At 41.9% G+C, this 21,477-nt stretch overlaps 2 protein-coding genes across 3 annotated transcripts in view; one reads left to right on the top strand and one right to left on the bottom strand.

Annotated features, from left to right (window-relative positions):
- The window catches only part of psmd1 (proteasome 26S subunit, non-ATPase 1), a 112,091-nt gene that overhangs the window by 56,784 nt on the left and 33,830 nt on the right, over nucleotides 1-21,477 (bottom strand). The gene's annotated exons all lie outside the window — the stretch shown is intronic.
- Nucleotides 620-20,910, top strand: LOC127640929 (5-hydroxytryptamine receptor 2B-like). Its single transcript, XM_052123647.1, has 4 exons — nucleotides 620-899; nucleotides 2,315-2,916; nucleotides 17,024-17,224; nucleotides 19,412-20,910. Exons 2-4 carry the CDS (start codon nucleotides 2,643-2,645, stop codon nucleotides 20,311-20,313), a joined length of 1,377 nt encoding a protein of 458 aa, XP_051979607.1. The 5' UTR covers nucleotides 620-899; nucleotides 2,315-2,642; the 3' UTR covers nucleotides 20,314-20,910.

Here is a 21,477-nt window from a genome sequence, read left to right as displayed (position 1 = left end):
GTCTGGGGAGATACTCAATGGAAGTCTTGAGATTTTCAAAGCTTAACGGCAAGGCAGCATGTCTTTTCCGGGACATCTTTTACAAAAAATGCCTTTCTTTAAATTTCTGTTTCGTTGTGTTTATGGATGTACACACAAATAAAGAAAAGGCAGCAACCAACTGTACTCAATATATTTTACATCATCCTCATTTTAAAAAATGAAATGTCAAACACCTGAGCAAAGGGGATATATTAACTCATTAGGGACAAAACTAGGCAGATTTGAAGCATCAAATGTCGTTTATGTGAACAACATTGACAAACAGCTCATCCAGTTAACAGCAATCTAACCTACAAGCATCTGCCCTCAACAATGGAGAAAGACTGTGAGTGACAAATATAAACAGCTGCTCCGCTGCGTTAAAGGAAATTACCTCCCAAGACCGCTGGAACTACTCCAGTGTCGACACATTCATCTGCTTGTCCAAGTTTTACTTGTGAGCAAGTGAGAGAGAGAGAGAGAGAGAGAGAGAGAGAGAGAGAGAGAGAGAGAGAGAGAGAGAGTGCGATAGAACGACTGTCAGGCAGAATGCGAGTGGAAGAGGTATATGACGCATGGAAGTTTTAAACCTGCGATCACGATAGGTGATGAGGATAAGATGTGGGGATTTGTCCAACTCAAAGGATTTATTCAGCATGAAACACAGACAAATTTATATTTTCCCATAAAAAAATAAATAAAAGTTTTTTGTTTTTCGTACACAAAGAGAAGCCACAATCTGAGGATCTTTTAAACATCAGGAATTGTGTGGAAGCACTGGTTATGAAGTTACACTTGCTTACAAGAGCGAAAAAACAACAAGGAATAATGAGAAATTAAATGAATGAATTGAGGAAACCCTCAGGTTTGAGTTGAAGGTAAGAAAATCAAAATAATTAAATACTAATCACTATTTTTGTTTTAAATAAAGCAACATGAAATAACCTATCAACTTGAACTATTTACTGTACATTTAAAAAGTAAATGTCAGAAAAACTAAAAAAAAAAGTACATAAAATGGTACAAAACATTTTTTGGGTAATAAATATATTGAATAGTAAAACTAAGGACAAGAAGTGTAAAAGAGTTAAAAAACAAATTGGGATAAAAATGGTAAGGTAAATATAATTATCTATTTCAGAGCTTCCAAAAATAATATATTGAATACTATTTGGCAATTTTCTGGTTTCAAAGTGTTAAGTACAAAATGTAAACGGGAAGGAAACCCTCATTTGAAGGTATGCAAATCAAAAAAGTCAAATACTTTTTCGCTAACTTTTTGGGTTTAAATTGAAATGATGTAAATTAAAGGTGGTGACATTTTAATGTCATAAATACAGTAAAAATAAGTGGACAAAGCTTGTAGGGAAAAGAAATTTGCCCATTTTGCTAAGCTTCTAAAAATAATCTAAAATATATTGAATATCATTTGACTACATTTTGTGGTTTCGAATGACATGCAATTAAAAAAAAAAAAAAGAGAGAATATTATTTTTTTCATTGTTTTTGTTTTAAATGGAGACATGAAAAATAATCATGGTGAAATTAAACAATGGTGATTTGCAATAAATATAGTCAAGAGTAAAACAAAGTGGACAAAGTTGGTAGGGGAAATATAACTGCCCATTTCACAGAGCTTTTGAAAACAATCTAACTTGTATATTGAATCATTTGTCTAAAAACAAGTTCCATGCACAAATTCAAGTCAAAATACATTAAACTAGGCTTTTTTCAGTGTAAATTATCAGTAAGAATAAGCATAGTTAATATAGCAAATACCAAAACTTTAAGCAGCGGACAAAGTTGGTAGGAAAAAGATTTGTCCATTCCAAATAATTGTCTTCTAACAAACAATCTACATGGATTCCATGTATAATTTTTTTTATAGAAAACAAACTCTCAATCAAATCTAGCTATTATAAAACATTTGTCTGTATATCATAATGGTCATTACATAATATATCATCTCAGAAGTAACTATTGCAAAATTAAAATATAATTATAAAAACACTGATCATTCTGAAAACAAACTCTGAGATGAAGTCATCTGCCTCCATGACTGAATTAGATTGGAACACAAATGATCCAATATGGTCAACATTCAGTGATCACTGCTGATAGCCACTTCCTTGCTTAATTACTAGCTTGGTCTGGAAGCCATACCACTAATGAAATGACAGGAAAATCGTATTTCTTATATGCCAGTTTAGGATGAGATAGGGACAGTGGATGAAAGCATGTTTTTGAGCGATGGGATTACCTCTACAATGATTCTATTTTGTTTTACATGTAGCCAGCAGTGTGAAAAGACAGAGAAAAAACACAGATGAGCGGGACCTCGTCTGTTACATGACCACTCCAAAGTCTGATTCAGTTTGGAGGTTAAAACTTCATGGTCTCAAAGATAACGTTTAGACGTAGGGCAACATTTCTTTAGACGTGAACTCTTTGGAAACCATTTTGCTCAATAAATTGGATGTTTGCAAGCAGATGGGAATGTGTCGCTTGAGTTGATCCTACCACCACCCTCCAATCGGAAGGGACCCTGTTACAATGCTGGCCAAGCCCCCGGAAAAAGAGAAAGCACAAGTTCCCACAGCAGCACGGCTAGCCATAGCATCATGTCCCAGCAAGAAGCTTCCCTGCTGGAGCTCACCCTAACATGGAGCGAGGATGGGACCTTCCCCCAGTCCGGACAACAACTCCGTTGGGCTGCATTGCTCATCATTCTGGTCATTATTCCCACCATTGGTGGAAACATCCTGGTCATTCTGGCAGTGTCCTTCGAGAGAAAACTCCAAAACGCCACTAACTTCTTCCTGATGTCTCTGGCAGTGGCCGATCTACTGGTGGGATTTCTAGTAATGCCAATCGCTCTGGTGACTGTGCTTTTTCGTAAGTAATCCTTTGTTCAGAGTTTGTTTTGGATGGGAATTTGAGGACTAATATTATATTGTAGAATTTATTAGCAAATCATTTGAAAAAAAAACCACATCCATATAATATTGTTTTACTGGCACAACCACGGCTATACGATAGTCCCTTTGTTATATCCTAGATGGAAACTGCAGACTTTCACATCTTCTGCACTGATGTATTTGGGGAAATCTGTGGAATTTTGCGGAATGTATTATCTTAGTAAATTGAGAGCTACACTATAATTGGTAGCTGAAAACATAAAATTATAGTGATGCACTGAAATGAAAATTCTGGGTCAATACCGAAAATTCAGGATGCACTTGAATATGCATCTTGCAAATACAAAAAGTTTAAATATGCTACAACAGGCAAAACACAGAACGGCAGAGGGCCTCTATTCTGTTTATGTAAACGTATTTCCACTTTAATATAAAATTATTGTGCAAAACAACAGTGAAAAACAGCAGTAATGGAACTAAAACCAACCTCAAACTGTAAATGACAGATGTAGCCTCAAGTGAAGAACAAAGTTTTGCAGGGCTAAACCTATTGTAATATAATTGTTATACACATAGCAAATTGGACTGCTTTCTATTTCAGTAAAAGTGTCAGGTTTCTCTTCAAGAACAAAAGTTGCTCAGCTTTCTAGTAGGAGAGACGGTTCCTCTTCTCATCAAGAACATGAGATACTATTTTTGAAATTAAGTGTTTGTCATTTAATAGAGGGTAAAGGAAGCATGATTGTTAAGGGCCAAGGCTGCAAAAACATTTTTTAACAGGTTCAATTCAAACTGGGGGTGGACCAGAACTTGTGCTTACTGGAATCATAATCCTGCTTGATTACCACTGTGCTCGAGCAAGAACCTTAACTCTAGCCGTCTGTACCGGAAAGTACTTTTAGCAGATTATTTCCATCAACGGTAATTCAAATCACAATTAACTGCAATATTTAATCAGTTCTGACAAAGGGATAAAACTTCAGAAGCAAATCACAAAGATGCCTCAAATAGGGAATAAGACATGAAAGCCACACTTAATGTATGAATGCCATTGCCACGTTTGTATGATATTTTGTTTTCTAATGCAAACACATGATGCTACTGAATTTTCTGAGCCCTATTTTCAATTACGTTTAACCAAACAGTTCCAAGGTGAATTTTAGTCCATTTACCAAAATGTCATAAAAACAAAAAATGACTGATATACTATCACAACTAAAGTGAACACTTAAGTGATCCGAACACATTTAAGTACAGATAGAAAACATGAAAAACATATGCAAAGAGGACTGACTTCTTGTTCTCTGATGAATTTCACTGAAATTACTGTTATTTTGCTGCAGCATTATTAAGTAGAGTTGTTAAGGATTTTCTTAATAGGCTAGACTTTTTTTATGTAATTTTTTTCTGTCTACTCTATTATATAAGAAATAATGTGTAGTTATAGAAAAAACGGTATCAGTGCATTCCTAATAACATATAAAATGTAATTATTTAAAAAAAGCAAAAAAAAAACATTCAGTTTTCGGTTATGGTTTTCGGCCTAGTGCGTCCAGAAATTTCGGTTAAGGAACAATTTTTATTTAGGTGAATTACTAGTTAACATGTAGGGGTGTAACGATCCATCAATCCAATAATCAATGATCCGATGTTATCGGATGTAAATATCGATAGACTTTTTTTTTTTTTTTTTTAAAGATGCGCCTTCACGCATTTCCATCAGGCGATGAAGCAAACTTAGTACACTCTTCAATTTATGAGCGCGAAATAAGCTTTTTATGTGGGACAAGGAAGTGCCCAAGGTCTGTGAACCCAAATTGCTTCTTAAAATGTGAGCTCTCGTGCATGATTAATTTGGGCTTCCATCGATGTTGTTGCGCATGCAACCAATTTAAATTTTACATGTGAATTTGCCATTTAAAAGTACAATGGAGCAGTTCAACCATCATGTGAAATGTCTTGACAATGCAGACATTCTGAACAGCATTAAAGAGGGAAAGAGAAATCACCTGCTGCCCAGCACTAGCATCAGTTATAAGACTTTACACATCTACACATCAAAACCCTTACTACCATTTATCCCAGTTAACTGCAACAGAATTTTTCATTACAACTGTTGAAGTTGTAGCCAAGAAAACGTCTCGGTTACCTACGTAACCTCGGTTCTCTCTAGATGAGGGAACGAGTATTGCATAAGCTAGCTTACGCTACGGGAAAGATTCATCTTTTCTGAGATATTGAAGCCAAAAAATTATCCTTAATTTTGTATCCATTGTCAACGCAGTGCAGCAACTGCAGACCTTGAGCGGGCTATCTAGCGAGCTCATTGGTTGCTCTGCGGCAACTGCTGCAGCCTATAGGCGAACTTGCGTGAACTCGCGCCCAATGAGAGGCGCCCGCGCGCTCACTGTCCCAAAGCCCGCCAGAATGGCCGTGGCTAGGGTGCATATAAGCGCAGTTCGCAGGCTGGAACCCTGGTTTTCAATGAATGAAGCGAAAATCGCTTGTGGTGCGAGCACGGCCGGCTACGCAATACTCGTTCCCTCATCTAGAGAGAACCGAGGTTACGTAGGTAACCGAGACGTTCTCTTACGAGAGGTTCTCTCGTATTGCGTAAGCTAGCTTACGCTACGGGAACCCATTGTCAACGCCGTGCGCGCCAAGCATCCACTGCATGAGCCCCAGGGGAGTGGACCCGGGGGAGCCCTTGTGAGTGGGGAAATAATATTTGGCCGGCAAGAGTGCGGGCCAGTGTGTGTGTGATACATAAGCACATAGTGGGAAGGGAACGACAGAGCGGCGGTGCCGGTCTGTGTGGAATGTGTCCCATTAGTGCAGCTCACCAGGGGAGCTGTAGCGTATTAAACCGCTAGTAGTTTTGCCTGCAGAGCGGGCACTTCCAGATGTAAAATCTGACAAAGGTGGAGGGGGAAGCCCAGCCCGCTGCCACACATATGTCCTGAATGGAAATCCCACTGGACCATGCCCACGAGGAGGCCATGCCTCTGGTGGAGTGAGCCCTAATGCCTAACGGGAATGGCAGGTCTTTTGACGCGTACGCGGCAGCAATAGCGTCCACTATCCATCTAGACAGTGTCTGTTTTGAGGTGGCGAGACCCTTGGTGCGCCCTCCGAACGAAACGAAAAGCTGCTCAGCGCGTCTGAAAGAGGCGGAGCGCGCAGTATACAATCTCAGTGCTCTGACTGGGCAAAGGAGATTTGTGTCACGTTCGATATCGGATGCTGGCAGCGCCGATAGGGAAATAATCTGTGCTCTGAAAGGAGTACCGATCACCTTGGGGACATAGCCGTGTCTAGGCTTTAAAATGACCTTGGAGTCACTTGGTCCAAACTCCATACACGCAGCGCTGACAGACAGCGCGTGAAGGTCTCCCACACGTTTAACTGATGACAGGGCAGTCAGAAAACGGTTTTGAGTGAAAGGTATTTCAAATCCACGGATTCAAGCGGTTCGAAAGGGGGCTTTCATAGCTTCGAGAACTACAGAAAGATCCCAGATAGGAACCGATGGGGGCGCGGGGTTCATCCTTCTAGCTCCCTGAAGAAGCGGATGACCAGCTCATTTTTTCCCCGTGACTGGCCGTGCAGGGGTTCGGCGAACGCCGCGACGGCCGCCACGTACACTTTGAGCGTGGATGGGGATCTGCCCTTATCCAACAGCTCCTGTAAAAACACGAGCAGTGACGACACCCCACATGTCCGTGGGTCCAGGTCTCTGTCGGTGCACCATTTTGAAAATACCGACCATTTGGACGCATAGAGTCTTCTCGTGGAAGGGGCTCTAGCGTGTATGATGGTGTTCATTACTCCTTCTGGCAAAGCGACGGGTAGTCGTTGATCACCCACGCGTGCAGCGCCCAGCGCTCTGGGTGGGGATGCCAGATCGTGCAGCGAGCTTGAGAGAGGAGATCTGCTCTCACTGGGATGGGCCACGGGGCTGTCAGTGACAGCTGCGTAAGCTCCGGGAACCATGTCTGATTCTCCCAGCGCGAGGCTATGAGGAGCACCGAGTGACGCGTTTCCCTGATCCTCTGCATTACCTGTGGCAATAGCGAGACGGGCGGGAAGGCGTAAAGCGGGCGGTTGGGCCAGTCCTGGGCCAGCGCGTCCTCGCTTTTCGAGAAAAATACTGGGCAGTGAGAGTTCTCTTCTGACGCGAAGGTCTATCTCTGCTCTGCCGAATATTTGCCATAATTTCTGGACTGTTTGAGTGTGCAGGGACCATTCCCCTGGGGGAACATTGTCTCTGGACAATCTGTCTGGGCCGTCGTTCAGGTGGCCTGGCACGTGCTTCGCCCTCAGCGAGCGCAGGTGGCCCTGGGACCAACTTAGTATGCGTTTTGTCAGACGGAAGAGGTTCCAGGATCTGACCCGCCCTGACGGTTTAGATAGGATACCACAGATCTGTTGTCCGAACGGACCAGGACGTGGTGACCCTGAATGACCGGGAGGATGCGCACGAGCGCGTACTCGACCGCTATCATTTCCAGACAATTTATGTGAAGGAGTTTTTCCTGAACTGACCATAGGCCGAAAACCGGCGAGCCCTCGCAGACCGCGCCCCAACCCGTGTTGGACGCGTCTGTCGAAATGACTTTTCGGCGAGATACAGCTCCCATCGTCACTCCCCGCTGATACCATTCGGCCACCGTCCAAGGCTGCAGAGCTGATATACAGGTCTGAGTCACTCTGATCGGCTGGCGGCCTGTGGCCCACGCCCGGCGGGACGCGCGGGTGTTTAGCCAATGCTGAAGCGGGCGCATGCACAGTAAACCCAACTGAAGTACTGCTGCGGCTGAGGCCATGTAACCTAACATTCTCTGAAAATTTTTCAGAGGCGAGAGGCTGTTTATCTGAAAAGACATGGCTAGTCGTGTAGATAAGCGAGCCGTCATTGCCACAGAGTCTAGTTCTATTCCAAGGAAGGAAATTGCCTGACTGGGCTATAGTGAGCTCTTGGTCCAATTGACTGCAAGACCCAAGCTGTTCAGATGGCTGAGAACTGTTCTGTTAGACAGAAGCTCCGTATGTGACTGTGCCATAATCAGCCAGTCATCCAAATAGTTCAGAATTCACAAGCCCTGACTCCGCAGGGGTGCGAGCGCCGCATCCATGCACTTCGTGAAAGTACGGGGTGCTAAGGACAGGCCGAACGGAAGGACGGTGTATTGATAAACCTGACCGTCGAAGGCGAATCTCAAGAATGGCCTGTGACGGGGATTTATCTGAATCTGAAAATAGGCATCTTTCAGATCGAGAGAAATAAACCAGTCCCCCTGGCGCACATGCGCGAGGAGTTTCCTGATTGTAAGCATTTTGAACGGTCTTTTTGCAAGCACCTTGTTCAAAACCCTGAGATCTAATATTGGTCTGAGGCCGCCATCTTTCTTGGGGACAAGAAAATAACGGCTGTAAAACCCTGACTCGCTCAGTGAAGGCGGCACTCTCTCTATGGCCCTTTTGCACAGAAGGCTTGCTATTTCTGAACGAAGCATGCAGGCTGTTTCCGTGTTCACAGTAGTTTCGAGCCGCGCCCTGAAGCGGGGAGGGCGGCGATCGAACTGTAGCAAATAGCCCTGTTTTATTGTGCTTAACACCCATTTGCATATCCCTGGGATAGCTTCCCACGCTTTGAAGCGTAACACTAGAGGGTGAATGGCCGAGTCGCCCTGATTGCCGTACACAGCGGGCTGAACAGAATGTGTGAGCGCGCTTATTGTGCTTATGCATGACTGCTCGCAGACAGCAGGGATAGGCTGTTCTGTGAGTGACTTTCCGATTGAGGTGAATGGGGAAAGAGTCACATCTGTTAAGTGATGCGCGAGCATAGTCATGGGCATGGGACTTACATACAGAGACGTTTTTGCTGGCCGTGTGACAGAGCGGGCAGAGAATGGGCACGCACACGTATTCGTGAGCGCGTTTATTGACTCTAACACTCGAGCGGGCTGTGTCCGCTTTATGTGAGTGGGCTCTGATCGGGGCACGGGAAGTGTAATGCATGTGTGAACACTGGATTGTGGGCACATTTTCTACACATAAGGCTGGTCGTGTGACAGAGCGGCGCGCGCACGGATTCGTGGGCGCGGTTATTGACTAACACTCGAGCGGGCTGTGACCGCTTTATGCGAGTGTGCTCTGATAGGGACACGGAAAGTGTAATGCTTGTGTGTAGGGGTGAACACTGGGTTGTGGGCACATTTTCTACACATAAGACATGTTTGCTCTCTGATAGGGACACGGAAAGTGTAATGCTTGTGTGTAGGGGCGAACACTGGATTGTGTCGCCCTGTCGGCGCTGGGAAGTCTGGCTTTGTTGAGCTGGGCGCTGTGAAGATGCTCGTGCAGGAGGCTGGTTACGTGGGCGGCCTGCAGAGGAGCTAGCGCGGCGAGGCCGGAAGAGATTCATGGCTTGGGTGGCTTTCTGGACTTCCGAAAAACAGTCAACAATGCCACTTACCGCGGAACCGAAGAGACCGGACGGAGAGAGCGGCGCGTTGAGGAACGTGGAGCGCTCAGTTTCTCCCATGTTGGCTAGCGTTAGCCACAGGTGTCTCTCCGTTATAGTCAGCGAGGCCATGCACTTCCCTATAGCTTGGGCTGCAGCTTTGGTGGCGCGAAGGGCGAGGTCCGTCGCGCTCCTTAGATCTGTAACAGCCTCTGGGTGCCTGCCTCTCTCATCCCACTCCCGAAGAAGGTCCGCTTGGAGGATTTGCAAGACGGCCATGGAATGCAGAGCAGATGCGGCTTGGCCGGCGGCGGAATAGGCGCGGCCAGCACAGGCGGAAGTAGTTTTGCAGGCCTTAGACGGGAGCACTGGTTTAGACCGCCATCTCGCGGAGGGCGGGCAAAGGTGTGCTGCTACTGAATCCTCGACCGGGGGGATGGAAGAGTAGCCCTTCTCGGCGGCGCCGTCCACTGAAGCGAGAGCGGTGGAGACGTGGGATCGAGTCCTGGCCGAGAGGCGCTGCTCCACGATTTAGAGAGCTCGGAGTGGAGTTCCGGCAGGAAGGGAGCGGCCGGACGCTGGCGCCAGCGGTGACGGCTTTGAAGAAAACAGCCGTCGAGCCTGTTGGGAGCCTGCTCAGGGGGCGGTGACCACTCGAGCCCGAGGCGGTCGACGGCCTGTGTGAGGAGGCGTATCAGTTCCCCTTCGACTCCGGCGTGGGTCCTGCTGGATTCCTGGGCCGTTGAGGAGGCTTGTGACCACTCCTCGCTGTCCGAAGCCATGATGGAACAGCAGCCTTTGTCCTCCGCCTCGCTCTCCGAGGTGGCAGCAGTGCGGCCGCTCGGTGGCAACTGTGCGTCCCGGGGGGGCGGGGAGGGTGAACGCGATGCTCGAGGGAGGGGCTCCGGCGAGACAGTCGCTTCTAAAACCGGTTCCGGCAGCCTTTGGGAGCGGCGCTTCTTCCGGCGCGGCGAAACAGAAGGCGGTGCGGCAGCTCCGGTTTTGCATACTTCGACGTCGAGCCCGCAGGGTCGACATCGGAAGCTCCTCGCAGAGGTCGCATCCGCCGTCAGCGAGGGCGTGCTCTGTATGCCCCAGTCCCAGGCAGAGAGCGCAGATGATGTGGCGGTCTCCGGCGCTGAGAGGAGCGCGTCATGAGCCGCAGGAAGTGCGTGGCATCTTTAAAAAGACACTCGATACTCTTTTGTGAAGTTCGCTGAGGAACTTAGCTTGCTCTAAAAAAGGATACGTCGCTCGCAGGATGGCTGAAGGTGGCGAAGACGGCCGGCTTCTTCGAGCGCTGTCCACGCTTGCTAGATGCCCCTCGAACGGCGACGCGGCTTCCAGTTCAGAGATGCGAAGAGCTTCGCTGAAGAGATGAAAATCAGGGTTCCAGCCTGCGAACTGCGCTTATATGCACCCTAGCCACGGCCATTCTGGCGGGCTTTGGGACAGTGAGCGCGCGGGCGCCTCTCATTGGGCGCGAGTTCACGCAAGTTCGCCTATAGGCTGCAGCAGTTGCCGCAGAGCAACCAATGAGCTCGCTAGATAGCCCGCTCAAGGTCTGCAGTTGCTGCACTGCGTTGACAATGGATACAAAATTAAGGATAATTTTTTGGCTTCAATATCTCAGAAAAGATGAATCTTTCCCGTAGCGTAAGCTAGCTTACGCAATACGGGAGAACCTCTTGTAAGAGAACCACAAATAGCACGGATAGTTGGAAACAAGTCATGGGTGTGCAAGTTCTTTGAATTGGATTAAGTTAAAAATAACCTGTAAATCAAACGATTGTTATTTTTTATTTTATCTGTATAATTTTTTTCGACATCTGAAGTACCTTATTTTGTTGTGGATGTTCCAATGTGGATACTAAATTTGCACTTTTCAGATAGCTCAATAAAATATTCAAATAATATTTGTTGCATTTGAGGGCAAAATATTTTTTAATGATTGTGTAAAATAGGCACATCATTTCGGAATATCGATCGCAGGGCCCTGAATCGATTCAAATTGAAATTGTATCGTGGCAGACTTAAGTATCTGCAAAAATCGGATCACTGGCCAAGAGAATCGATACAAGATGAGATATCGTGATGAAAAATCCAATTTACACCCCTATTAACAGGGTGACCAATGATTGAAGTTATATTTATAGTTCTTTATAGTAATGTCATAAATTCATGCCACCTGGTTTGCTATTTTGTCATCTAATACCAGTGTGCCAGTATCATACAGTTTCTGGGGACACTTCACTTTAATCTATGGGACAACAAACATTCTTTATTCTGAATTGTGATAATTCACAGAGACACCAAGGAAAGAAAGATTGCAATGGGAAATATTATCCTAAATGCAGAGATGGAAAGGGTGGGTTTTGCACAAAAAACATGTTAATAATGAGGCTTGGTTCTATAAAGTTTCAGTAGTCTAGCTACAACACTTGAAAACTTTGAGTTGAGGAGTCCCAGAAGGAATGCTGTGACTAGAAAGTCGGTCAAAGGCCAGGAAATACTTTCAAATAGGTTCTATAGGTGAACCACTGAAGGCGAAAAGATCCTTCTCGAAGCTTAACAGATGTCATGAGCATTGACAGGTAATTAAATAAAATTACCTTAGAAGGGGTACAATAATAAATCATGTTTGAGTGCAACAATTTACTGACTAAAGAGAGAAGACAAGGAGAGCAATAGCTCTAGACAACACTTAGCAGTAATTCTAGACGTTAACGTACATTGTAATAACTTGCTATTAAATGTAATCACAAAAATAAAAGTAACCTTTAGCAATTGTGCAATTCAAATGTTTTAACCCTGTAGAGGCATGCTTTGGTAGAACTGTGGTTTTACTGTTCGTTGCAAGCAAAGGCCAAGTCCACATCTGTGGACCAGGTGAAGACAGGGACTGTTGTCAATGGGCAAACATGGAGCAAATCTCCACAGTGCTTGATCAAAATTGACAGCTGAGCTAAAAAGAATAATGTACTCTTGATAACAAATTACAAATTTATTTCTCTGAGAAAATTAGAAATATTTAGATGATGAAATTAATTTGCAGTGCAAACCCAAAGTGAGGCAAAGCAGAGCGTCTCTTTATTTTGCATGTCTCTTTAGTCAGTTTATAGCCAGAGATTAGGCTGGGCAATATATTAAATATTCACAACATATCCACAGTGATTTTGCAAGCAATGTCATGAACATAAGGATTACTTTAAATAATTTTTTATTTGGCCATTTAGTTTCCAAAAGAGTGTGTCATCAGACTACTTTGCAATCTTTCAACTCACAAGTGTTAGAGGGTTCAGAGATATTTTAATTGTAATTTAAACTTCTGTAGCATACAATGTTAGAATTAGTGTGTTAATCAACTTGACTCAATTAAATGGTCCACCTCAATTAACCGATTCAGAACTAATTCATCAAGTCGGTTGCCACATAAAACCACCACAAGCATTTTAAATGTAAAAAAAAGTTTTGGTAAAAATATATTTAGATTAGTGATTAAACAATTTACCTTGTGTTCATACAGCGAAAAGTGTAGAAAAACCCACGTTGATCATTTTATACCAGATTTTTAATGATTACACTTAGGCCTAGTCCACACAAATATGTTTTTGGTTGAAAACACCATTTTCAATTTGCTAATGTAATTGTTTTCCAAAGTATGTGGTAAGAGTGTTTTTTTTTTTTTTTTGGAGGAAAACACTTTTCAGTGTAGATCAAAGTGACTGCCGTAGGGTTGCTCCGATACCAACATTTTGGCTTTGGTACGATACCAGCCCCTGGTACCTCAGTATCGATACGAAATCGACACTCCAATCAATAAATACAAAACGACTTGATTAAAAGAACTGCATAAAGTCTCACAGATAGAAATTATGCCTAACATTTTTTGCGACACACACCTGATCGTCTAGATCAGTGGTTCTCACGCCCCCACTTTGAAGCCCAAAACTCTTGGCCCTAAAAACTCCCTCAATTTGGATTAGATGGCACTCAGAATTGGGACCAAAAATCCCAGGCGCAAAACATATGCAATGCCAGCATAAAGGGCATTGTTCTGTATCAAGAGTCATAAACTTTCCACATATTGGAAAGAAAAAAATTCTAATTTACATTTTAAATTTGAAAAACAAACCAGACAGCATGCTGGAAAACTCCAAAAGGGTGTTCAAATGACATATTACATAATAAACAAGGCATGTTAAATTAACTAAATTTCAAAAGACGTGGCAAGAGAGAAAACAATTCAGTTGAAGGCATAAAGCATAAACTGTTTAACCAAATTCACAACTGTTAGGAAATCACATGATCCCTGATTGGCTTGAAAGAGATCAGACATATTATACCTTGTAAAGAGTGCAATTCAAATTATAGCAAGTTTATAAGCAATACCTTAGGAACTCATGAAGACAATTTATAATACAATGTCATCTAATGATATTATGATGGTTTGTGTTAAATTCAAATCCAAAATGAATGCAAAAAAATCCAGGGGTCAGAAAGCTTCAGAAAGCACAGCTGGTAATAATGTACCCCTCTCAGTCCTCTATCAGGGGCTGTTTAGAGGACTGGGGTGTTCTGACTAAAGCCAGAGTTTGACATTTGGTAATAGGCTCTCCAAAACCATGAAGGTCTGCTCACACACCACAAGTTTAGAGATACAGTATTGTTTAGGAGCATGTTTGAAATACAGACAATCTTACAAGTGAGGCCCAACAGAGCAGTTACAAAAGACAGATTTGTACAGCACATCCAAATACCGCAGGTTGCTGGTCAGTTGAAATTGTCTCTTTTACAGCTAGTTTATATGGAAAAAGTCATAGGAGCAATAATATTAGTGCAAACATGAAGACATTGCAAAATTGCAGACTTGAAAAAAATGACATTTAAAAGTTTTTAAACATTAGCATCATGTTAGAGTGCTGTGGGTTGTCCAACTCCATTATCTGCCATTTCATGTCTGACGTTAAAATAAACGGCGTCATTGAAGAGCATGATGAATGGCCCAAAAGCCTCCAAGCACTTAATCCTTTTCTTTGTTTTTGTGTTAAACTTGAGCTTGTATCACTTTATATTAAAACGTTATGGTTCACTAAATAAGAGATGAGTTGCAAAGACTTATCAATTCCAAAAGTATTGCTTTTTTACATCCACGTCCAAACAAGCCATTACCAACAAGCGCAAATGCATTTCGCAAAAGTCTACCGAAGACAGATAATGCTGGCAGATTATCAGAACATTTTATATTACGATTCCATTAACAAAGCATTTTCTGACAGTCTAATTACAGTTAAGGTGGGCTTGATATGTCTTGAAGCATGTAGGATGTAGCAAACGCAACACCAGCACACACACAAAAACAAAAAACTGAATTTAATCCGTTGCAAACTCACTCAACGGTCCTGACAAAGTATTGCCAAAAAAACATTTATGTAAATGTCACAGATTCCTAATGTATTCTGGAATGCTAATTTGATTGATGGTCAGTAGTTTGATATACATGAAATATTTGCAATAACTCTGCATCAGTTCTGCAATTATGCCCAAAAGATACAGAGTTATTTTTGGGGCTTTGGTTCGTTGATGGCTTTTTATAATCTTTGCCCTTACAATTAAGATGATTATCTACCTGTTGACAATCGAACACTGAACTTCTGAGATTGAGAGCTACAAGACCCACCATTTTTTGTTTCATTTTCATTATTTACATGACTCATACTCTGAAGGGTGCAACAGCAATCTAGTGGAACAAATGTTGGATATCTTTCAATGGGTGGGCTCCGATAGGCTTAGAAAAACTTGCAATGATCACAAGTTTCAATATTTGTAATAACTAGTTGGGGCTGGGTGTCTCCAGAAACAGATCGTGGCTTTTGCCAGGGTTAATGAGTCAAAGTCAACTATTCCAGAGCATCAGATGTCCCTTCATTCCTTTGACAAGAAACATGTTAGAAAGTGGATGAAATGGTTCTAACTGGCCAGAACACGATCACACAGGAAGTAGAGACATTGCTACCAAATTTTTCAGTACCCTGACATCAACCACATTCAGATGAGTTTATGACAAGTCTATTTTATTCTTTTGAGTGGTGGTGGCGTAGTAGGGTAAATCACATAACAGTTAATCAGAAGGTTGCTGGTTCGATCCCCATGGCCACCACCATTGTGTCCTTGAGCAAGGCACTTAACTCCAGGCTGCTCCAGGTGAACTGTCCCTGTAATAAGTGCACTGTAAGTCGCTTTGGATAAAAGCATATGCCAAATGCATAAATGTAAATGTTTTGACAAAACTTAAAGACCAAACAAATATTCAACCATTAAAAAAAAAACAATAATACAAGTAAAAAAAATTAATTAAAAACATTTATCAAAAATATAATTAACAATACATAGCCTACTGTCCTTGTGAAAAAAAAACTGGGCTCCTGAATTAATAATGAATAGATTGAAGTATTAGCTACTTTTTAGAAGTTAGCCTTCTGTACTCTGAATTCTTCATGCTTTAGAGACTTATTAATTTTCCGTGAAAGGATATTAAATTGCATGTAGCATGTTTCTTACAGAAACAGTGTATTCACAAAGTAACACAATGCAAATTACGCATATTCTGACTAGCGCATAATTTATTTCAAGTTCACCTGTTCATTCACTTCACTGTGCAGATGTAAGTTGTTATATTACATATACGTTGGGGATATAGCCTACTATAGTGATTAAAATGAGGATGCGTTTGAATGAGGAGCGAGATGAGGTCCAGTCGACGGCGTGTCCAGTGCCGCTGTGTCCATCTCTCTCTACTCTCTCTACTTTCTCTCTCTTTTTTCCCCCCTCCTCTCCCTCATCCTGGTCCCACTCTCAGGCATGTGCTGGTCACCCCGGAGACCATCTTAACGCTTCCTTAGAAATGGGGGGGGTGTCACAGGCAAATGTCGCGTTCCAGTGAAGGGTGGCAGGAGATTTAAGGATACCGTGGCAGACGAGAGAGAGGCACGAAGCCTGTCTGTGTGTCTATGTTCATACATAGCTGGCTGTTTTTATTTTGTTACACACTGAAAAGTGTTTATTAAATGTCTTCGTGTTTATCAAGCCAGTCCCAGCTTCCTCCTTTGCCATCTTTGAAGACATAAAAAAATGTTTCATCAACTAACATTTTTGTCAGGGATTTCGTTGACGAGATTAACACTGCAAGCACCATCTCTCATCAGACATTTCTGCAACAATTTAAATGTTTTTTTTTTTTCCTGTGGTGCAACTGATAAGTGTGTTGTATCAGCAGCCTTAAAGACATGGTCCTGCATGGAAACCAGGAGGTTGCATTTTCCCTTTATGATTACATTTTTACTCCACTGAGAATTAGGTTTAGGGTTTGGGTTAGGGGTCACGTTAATAAAATATGCATTCCGCTTGACTGGATTACATTGTTTACAATCAAAAACTTGCTTTTGGAGCCCCGCTCTAGAAATTTCACATGGAAATTGAAGCTCACACATACGTTCACTGGGTGCAGTCACTGGAATTTCAGAATTTTTGACTGATTTCAGCTGATAAAATTTCAACCTACTTCCAAATTCATCTGAACCACTGATCAGTGCTTAATGTTCTCTTAACGTTTAAGACTCTAGATGGCCCCTTCCAGAGTTCCTGTGCCCTATCTGGTTGTTTCTGGATGTCTTGTTCTCAACAGCCTCCATCATGCACCTGTGCGCCATCTCCTTGGATCGCTACATAGCAATCAAGAAACCCATCCATCACAGCCAGTTCAAGTCCAGAGCCAAAGTGCTGGCTAAGATAGCACTTGTCTGGCTGATCTCTGTAGGTATGTTCCAAGTTACAGTAAACAGTATGGTCTGCATATTACATGAAATCAATAGTATGATAAATATGTTTTGGTACAATATATTGTATGAGAGCATCTTATAAAGAAGTGGTTCTGTTTTGGGGGGGTCATGCCCTCCTTTAAATTTAGAAAAACATATATAGAATAAATAGAAAATATAATAACTAAAAATAATATGATACAGCTGCTGGAGCAATGTTAATATGTAATAGCTTACCCCAAAATTTAAAGATATGCCAACATTTGCTCGCCCTCAGCATTCAAATCCAGCATGATATTTTAATCCGTGAAACACAAGATTGAGGGATGAGGATTGTGATTGCCAGGCTCCAATAGCACAGAAAAGCACCATTAAAGTCAGCCATATCACTTGTGCGCTATATTTAAATGCTTCTGAAGCCAGAATTGCGTTAACGCAGTAAGTGCACAAGATGCCACATAAGCACCATGGGCCATAGAGATCGGTGCGCGCAGGACCCACTGCGGTGCCAGGCAAAAGTATAAACAAAACTTAAAAGGTGCTGTAAGTGACCTTTTTTATGAAAAGACATGCAGAATGCACCTCTATTTTGTGTCAGAAATCATTGAAATATCACACCTGTCTCTATAATAGCCCTAGGCTCGTGAACAGCAGGGGAAAAGATGACTGCATTCTGAGGTCAGATTGTTTGTTTAGCCAATCAGGAGACTTTCTTCCAGCCAATCATTGTGCGCACTCAAATGGGAATCCCATTTATGCACATCTAAGTTCTGGTACAGTGTCCTGCTCCCGTGAAATGTTCATGGTTGGATGGCAAATGCTTAGGGGGATACTTCCTCCTCCATCTGCTCCAACACAAAGGTCTCCATTATGTTTGTGTGTGTGCGCACGTGCCTTTTGAGTGCAGGGTTTTGGAAAGTGGGGGCATGTTTAATTCAACAGCTAGCCAGGTGGAAGATCAAGAATGGTTAAAATCATTTACAGCATCTGTAAGGAGAAAAGGCGAAGGAAAAGAAATTGCACACATTGGTTCTTGTGTGAATTGTCACAAATGTATTTATAAATGTGTAAAAGGGATTTGAGAACGGGACAGTTTTCTATGCCCCCTTACAAAATCTCTGGGGTGCACCCCACACTAGATATAAAGAAACAATGATATAAACTGCTAAAAAAAAATAGAATATACTGCCTTCACAATTGCAGGGAATTGCATGCAATTGGCATATATTCCAAAAATACTAAATGACTAAATTCTGAAAGAAGAAATGGTTTCAAGGTTTTCAAAATAGAAAACCTTGTTGTCCAATTTGGCAACAAAAAGTGGAATAAACTCCCATCTAGAGTTTCATTCTGTAAATGTAATAAATGTAAAATTATAGCTTAAAAAAAAAAAGACTTTGGCAAAATACAGTCTTTCAACTCTTCATGATTAATCAATTATAAATCAACACTCATTTCCCCCAAAAAAAAAAAAAAAAAACAACATACAAACTTCCTATAGCTCAGGTTATTGACTGGACAGTGAAATTTCAATTATACAAGTAAAGAGATTATCTTTTAATGATCTATGCTTAGTTATACATTTAGGCTGGTTTGGGGGGGGGGGGATGGGGGTGAATGTAAACACCTCAAATTCATGCTCGTTAACATCAGTTCAGATAATTACTTTGGCCGCACTGTTTGGACTACTTTGATGCGAGGCTCTAGAATCATCTAACTGGATATTTCACAACCATGAAAGGCAGGGCTCGTGCTCAATCACTTCAACACTGACCGTGAACACCACATACCTGTGTATTCATGAGAACGGACTCCTGTATTACAACTTTGACAAAGCTGTATTACTAAGAAAAAACAGACAACAGTAGCTCAGTTTTATGGAAGCTACTCAAGCTGATGCCAGTTTAAGAGAACTCGAGCTGTGTCATTTATGCCTTACTTGTCAGTAATGAATGGTGAGTTTACACTTCTTGAAGTGCTCCATCACACGTAGCCACGTAGTTTAGCAATTTACTTTATAAAAAAACTGAAGGGTGCTGCCAAAGGACTTTCATTTATATGGTGCGCAGAGACTCAAATTACAAAAAGGAAGGATTTACATATTTACAGGCTAAAGTCATACTTTCTTCAAAGTTCATTTAAATCTTATTCTCTACTTGATTTAACAATTGTTCTCTTTCCATTAGGTATTGCAATACCTATTCCAATCAAAGGGCTACAAGTCTTGGATCATCCAAACAACATCACCTTCAACAACAACCACACCTGTTTGTTATCCCCAGAGGGTTTTGGGGATTTCAAGGTGTTTGGATCATTGACTGCTTTCTTTATACCCCTTGCAATTATGATGATTATCAACCTGCTGACAATCCAAGTACTGCGTAAGAAGGCCTACCTTTTGAGGTCAGGAACATCAAGGCCCACGATCTCTACCGTTTTCCAACAGGAATTGCCAGTGACCTCTCCACCTGAAGAACTGGCCATTCTAGATGGAATTAGAATGGACCGGACATTAAACTCCGTTAACCCCTTCACGGGGGATGGGGTCCCAATCCGCAGAATGTCCACCATAGGAAAGAGGTCCATGCAAAACTTGAGCAATGAACAAAGGGCATCAAAGGTCCTGGGGATTGTATTCATGTTATTTGTTGTGATGTGGTGTCCTTTCTTCATTACTAACGTAACTTCTGTACTCTGTGAAGGGTGCAACAGTCATCTAGTGGAACAGTTGTTGGATATCTTTCAATGGGTGGGCTACATTTCATCGGGCATAAACCCATTGGTTTATACCTTGTTCAACAGGACATTCCGGGAAGCCTTTAAGCGCTACATCACATGCAACTATAGAAGTGCAAGTACTCCAAAAATGCAGCGAAGGACCAAAATTTCTTTTCGGCCATCCATGGCAGAAAACTCAAAAAGGTTTATGAAACATGGTATGAAGAACGGGATTAGCCCTGTGAATTACCAAAGTCCTCTTCGGTGTCGCCCATTGCACCTACAGTCTTCTGCCAACATTACGTTGGACACATTGCTCTTGAAGGAGAACGAAGACTGCAAGCCTGATGAAAACATCAGCTATGTGTAGCATGTCTCATACACATCGGACAAGAACTCTTTGAATGGCAGGTTATTCAGATGGAGATTTCTAATTTTCTGACAGTCCACCAGAGCAAAAAGTCCTCACGAAAACCATATGTGGCCAAAAAGGAGTGTAAAGAGGTTGTGCATTTGTTTCTCATTGCAGCCAATACTGCAGATTCATTGTGATGCCTCGGGCTGGGGGATGGAATGGCATAAGATAGATGCCGAAGCGTCCCGACAGACATATTTTTGGACGTGAAAAATAAAGCCCATAATAAACACATTAGTATTTACAGATAGGACCAAGTTGGCACACATAAATCCAAAACAGCTGGTCGACAGGGTGTACAATTTAAAGTCAAAATAAGACTTCTACTCATGCAAGATAAGCACAAGTATCTCAACTAAATCACACATCCACTTACCATCTGCACTAAAGAACAAATACATTTCTCTCTGAATTACTCAAGGGTTCTTTAATTATATAGACTGTCTAATATTGATTCAAAATTAAGTTCTTTTAAAAATGTAAAAATAATAATATAATCTGTAGATTCTGGGAATGTTTTTGAAGATGCTTTTGAACTATTGCCAAATAAACTTTCACCCCAGACAAATATCCATCATTAAGACATTGTGATTAATTCAGACATCACAAATGTTTCTTGCCTATTGAAATGGCATGCACACACATACTGTATGAACTCTCTTCTGTTTTCATTGAGCCTTATTATACAGGTCCTTCTCAAAAAATTAGCATATTGTGATAAAGGTCATTATTTTCCATAATGTAATGATAAAAATTAAACTTTCATATATTTTAGATTCATTGCACACCAACTGAAATATTTCAGGTCTTTTATTGTTTTAATACTGATGATTTTGGCATACAGCTCATGAAAACCCAAAATTCCTATCTCAAAAAATTAGCATATCTCTGGATATAAAAATAAAAATAATAAACATGAGCAAGGCCTAAATATTACTACAGTACATCTCACCAAAAACATGTCACAAAATCCAGCAGCTTAAAACAAAAACAATAATAATAATAATAATAAAATTCCTTTGTGGGAGGGAAAAAAAAAAATAAGTCAAAAAACAATAAAATACACAGAATTCAGAAACATTTTGGACTCACAATTTGGTGCTTTGGGTCTTAAGGACC

Source organism: Xyrauchen texanus, chromosome 50, assembly GCF_025860055.1.
Source record: "Xyrauchen texanus isolate HMW12.3.18 chromosome 50, RBS_HiC_50CHRs, whole genome shotgun sequence".
NCBI classification, from domain to species: Eukaryota; Metazoa; Chordata; class Actinopteri; order Cypriniformes; family Catostomidae; genus Xyrauchen; species Xyrauchen texanus.
This window is presented reverse-complemented; position numbering and strand designations above follow the sequence as displayed.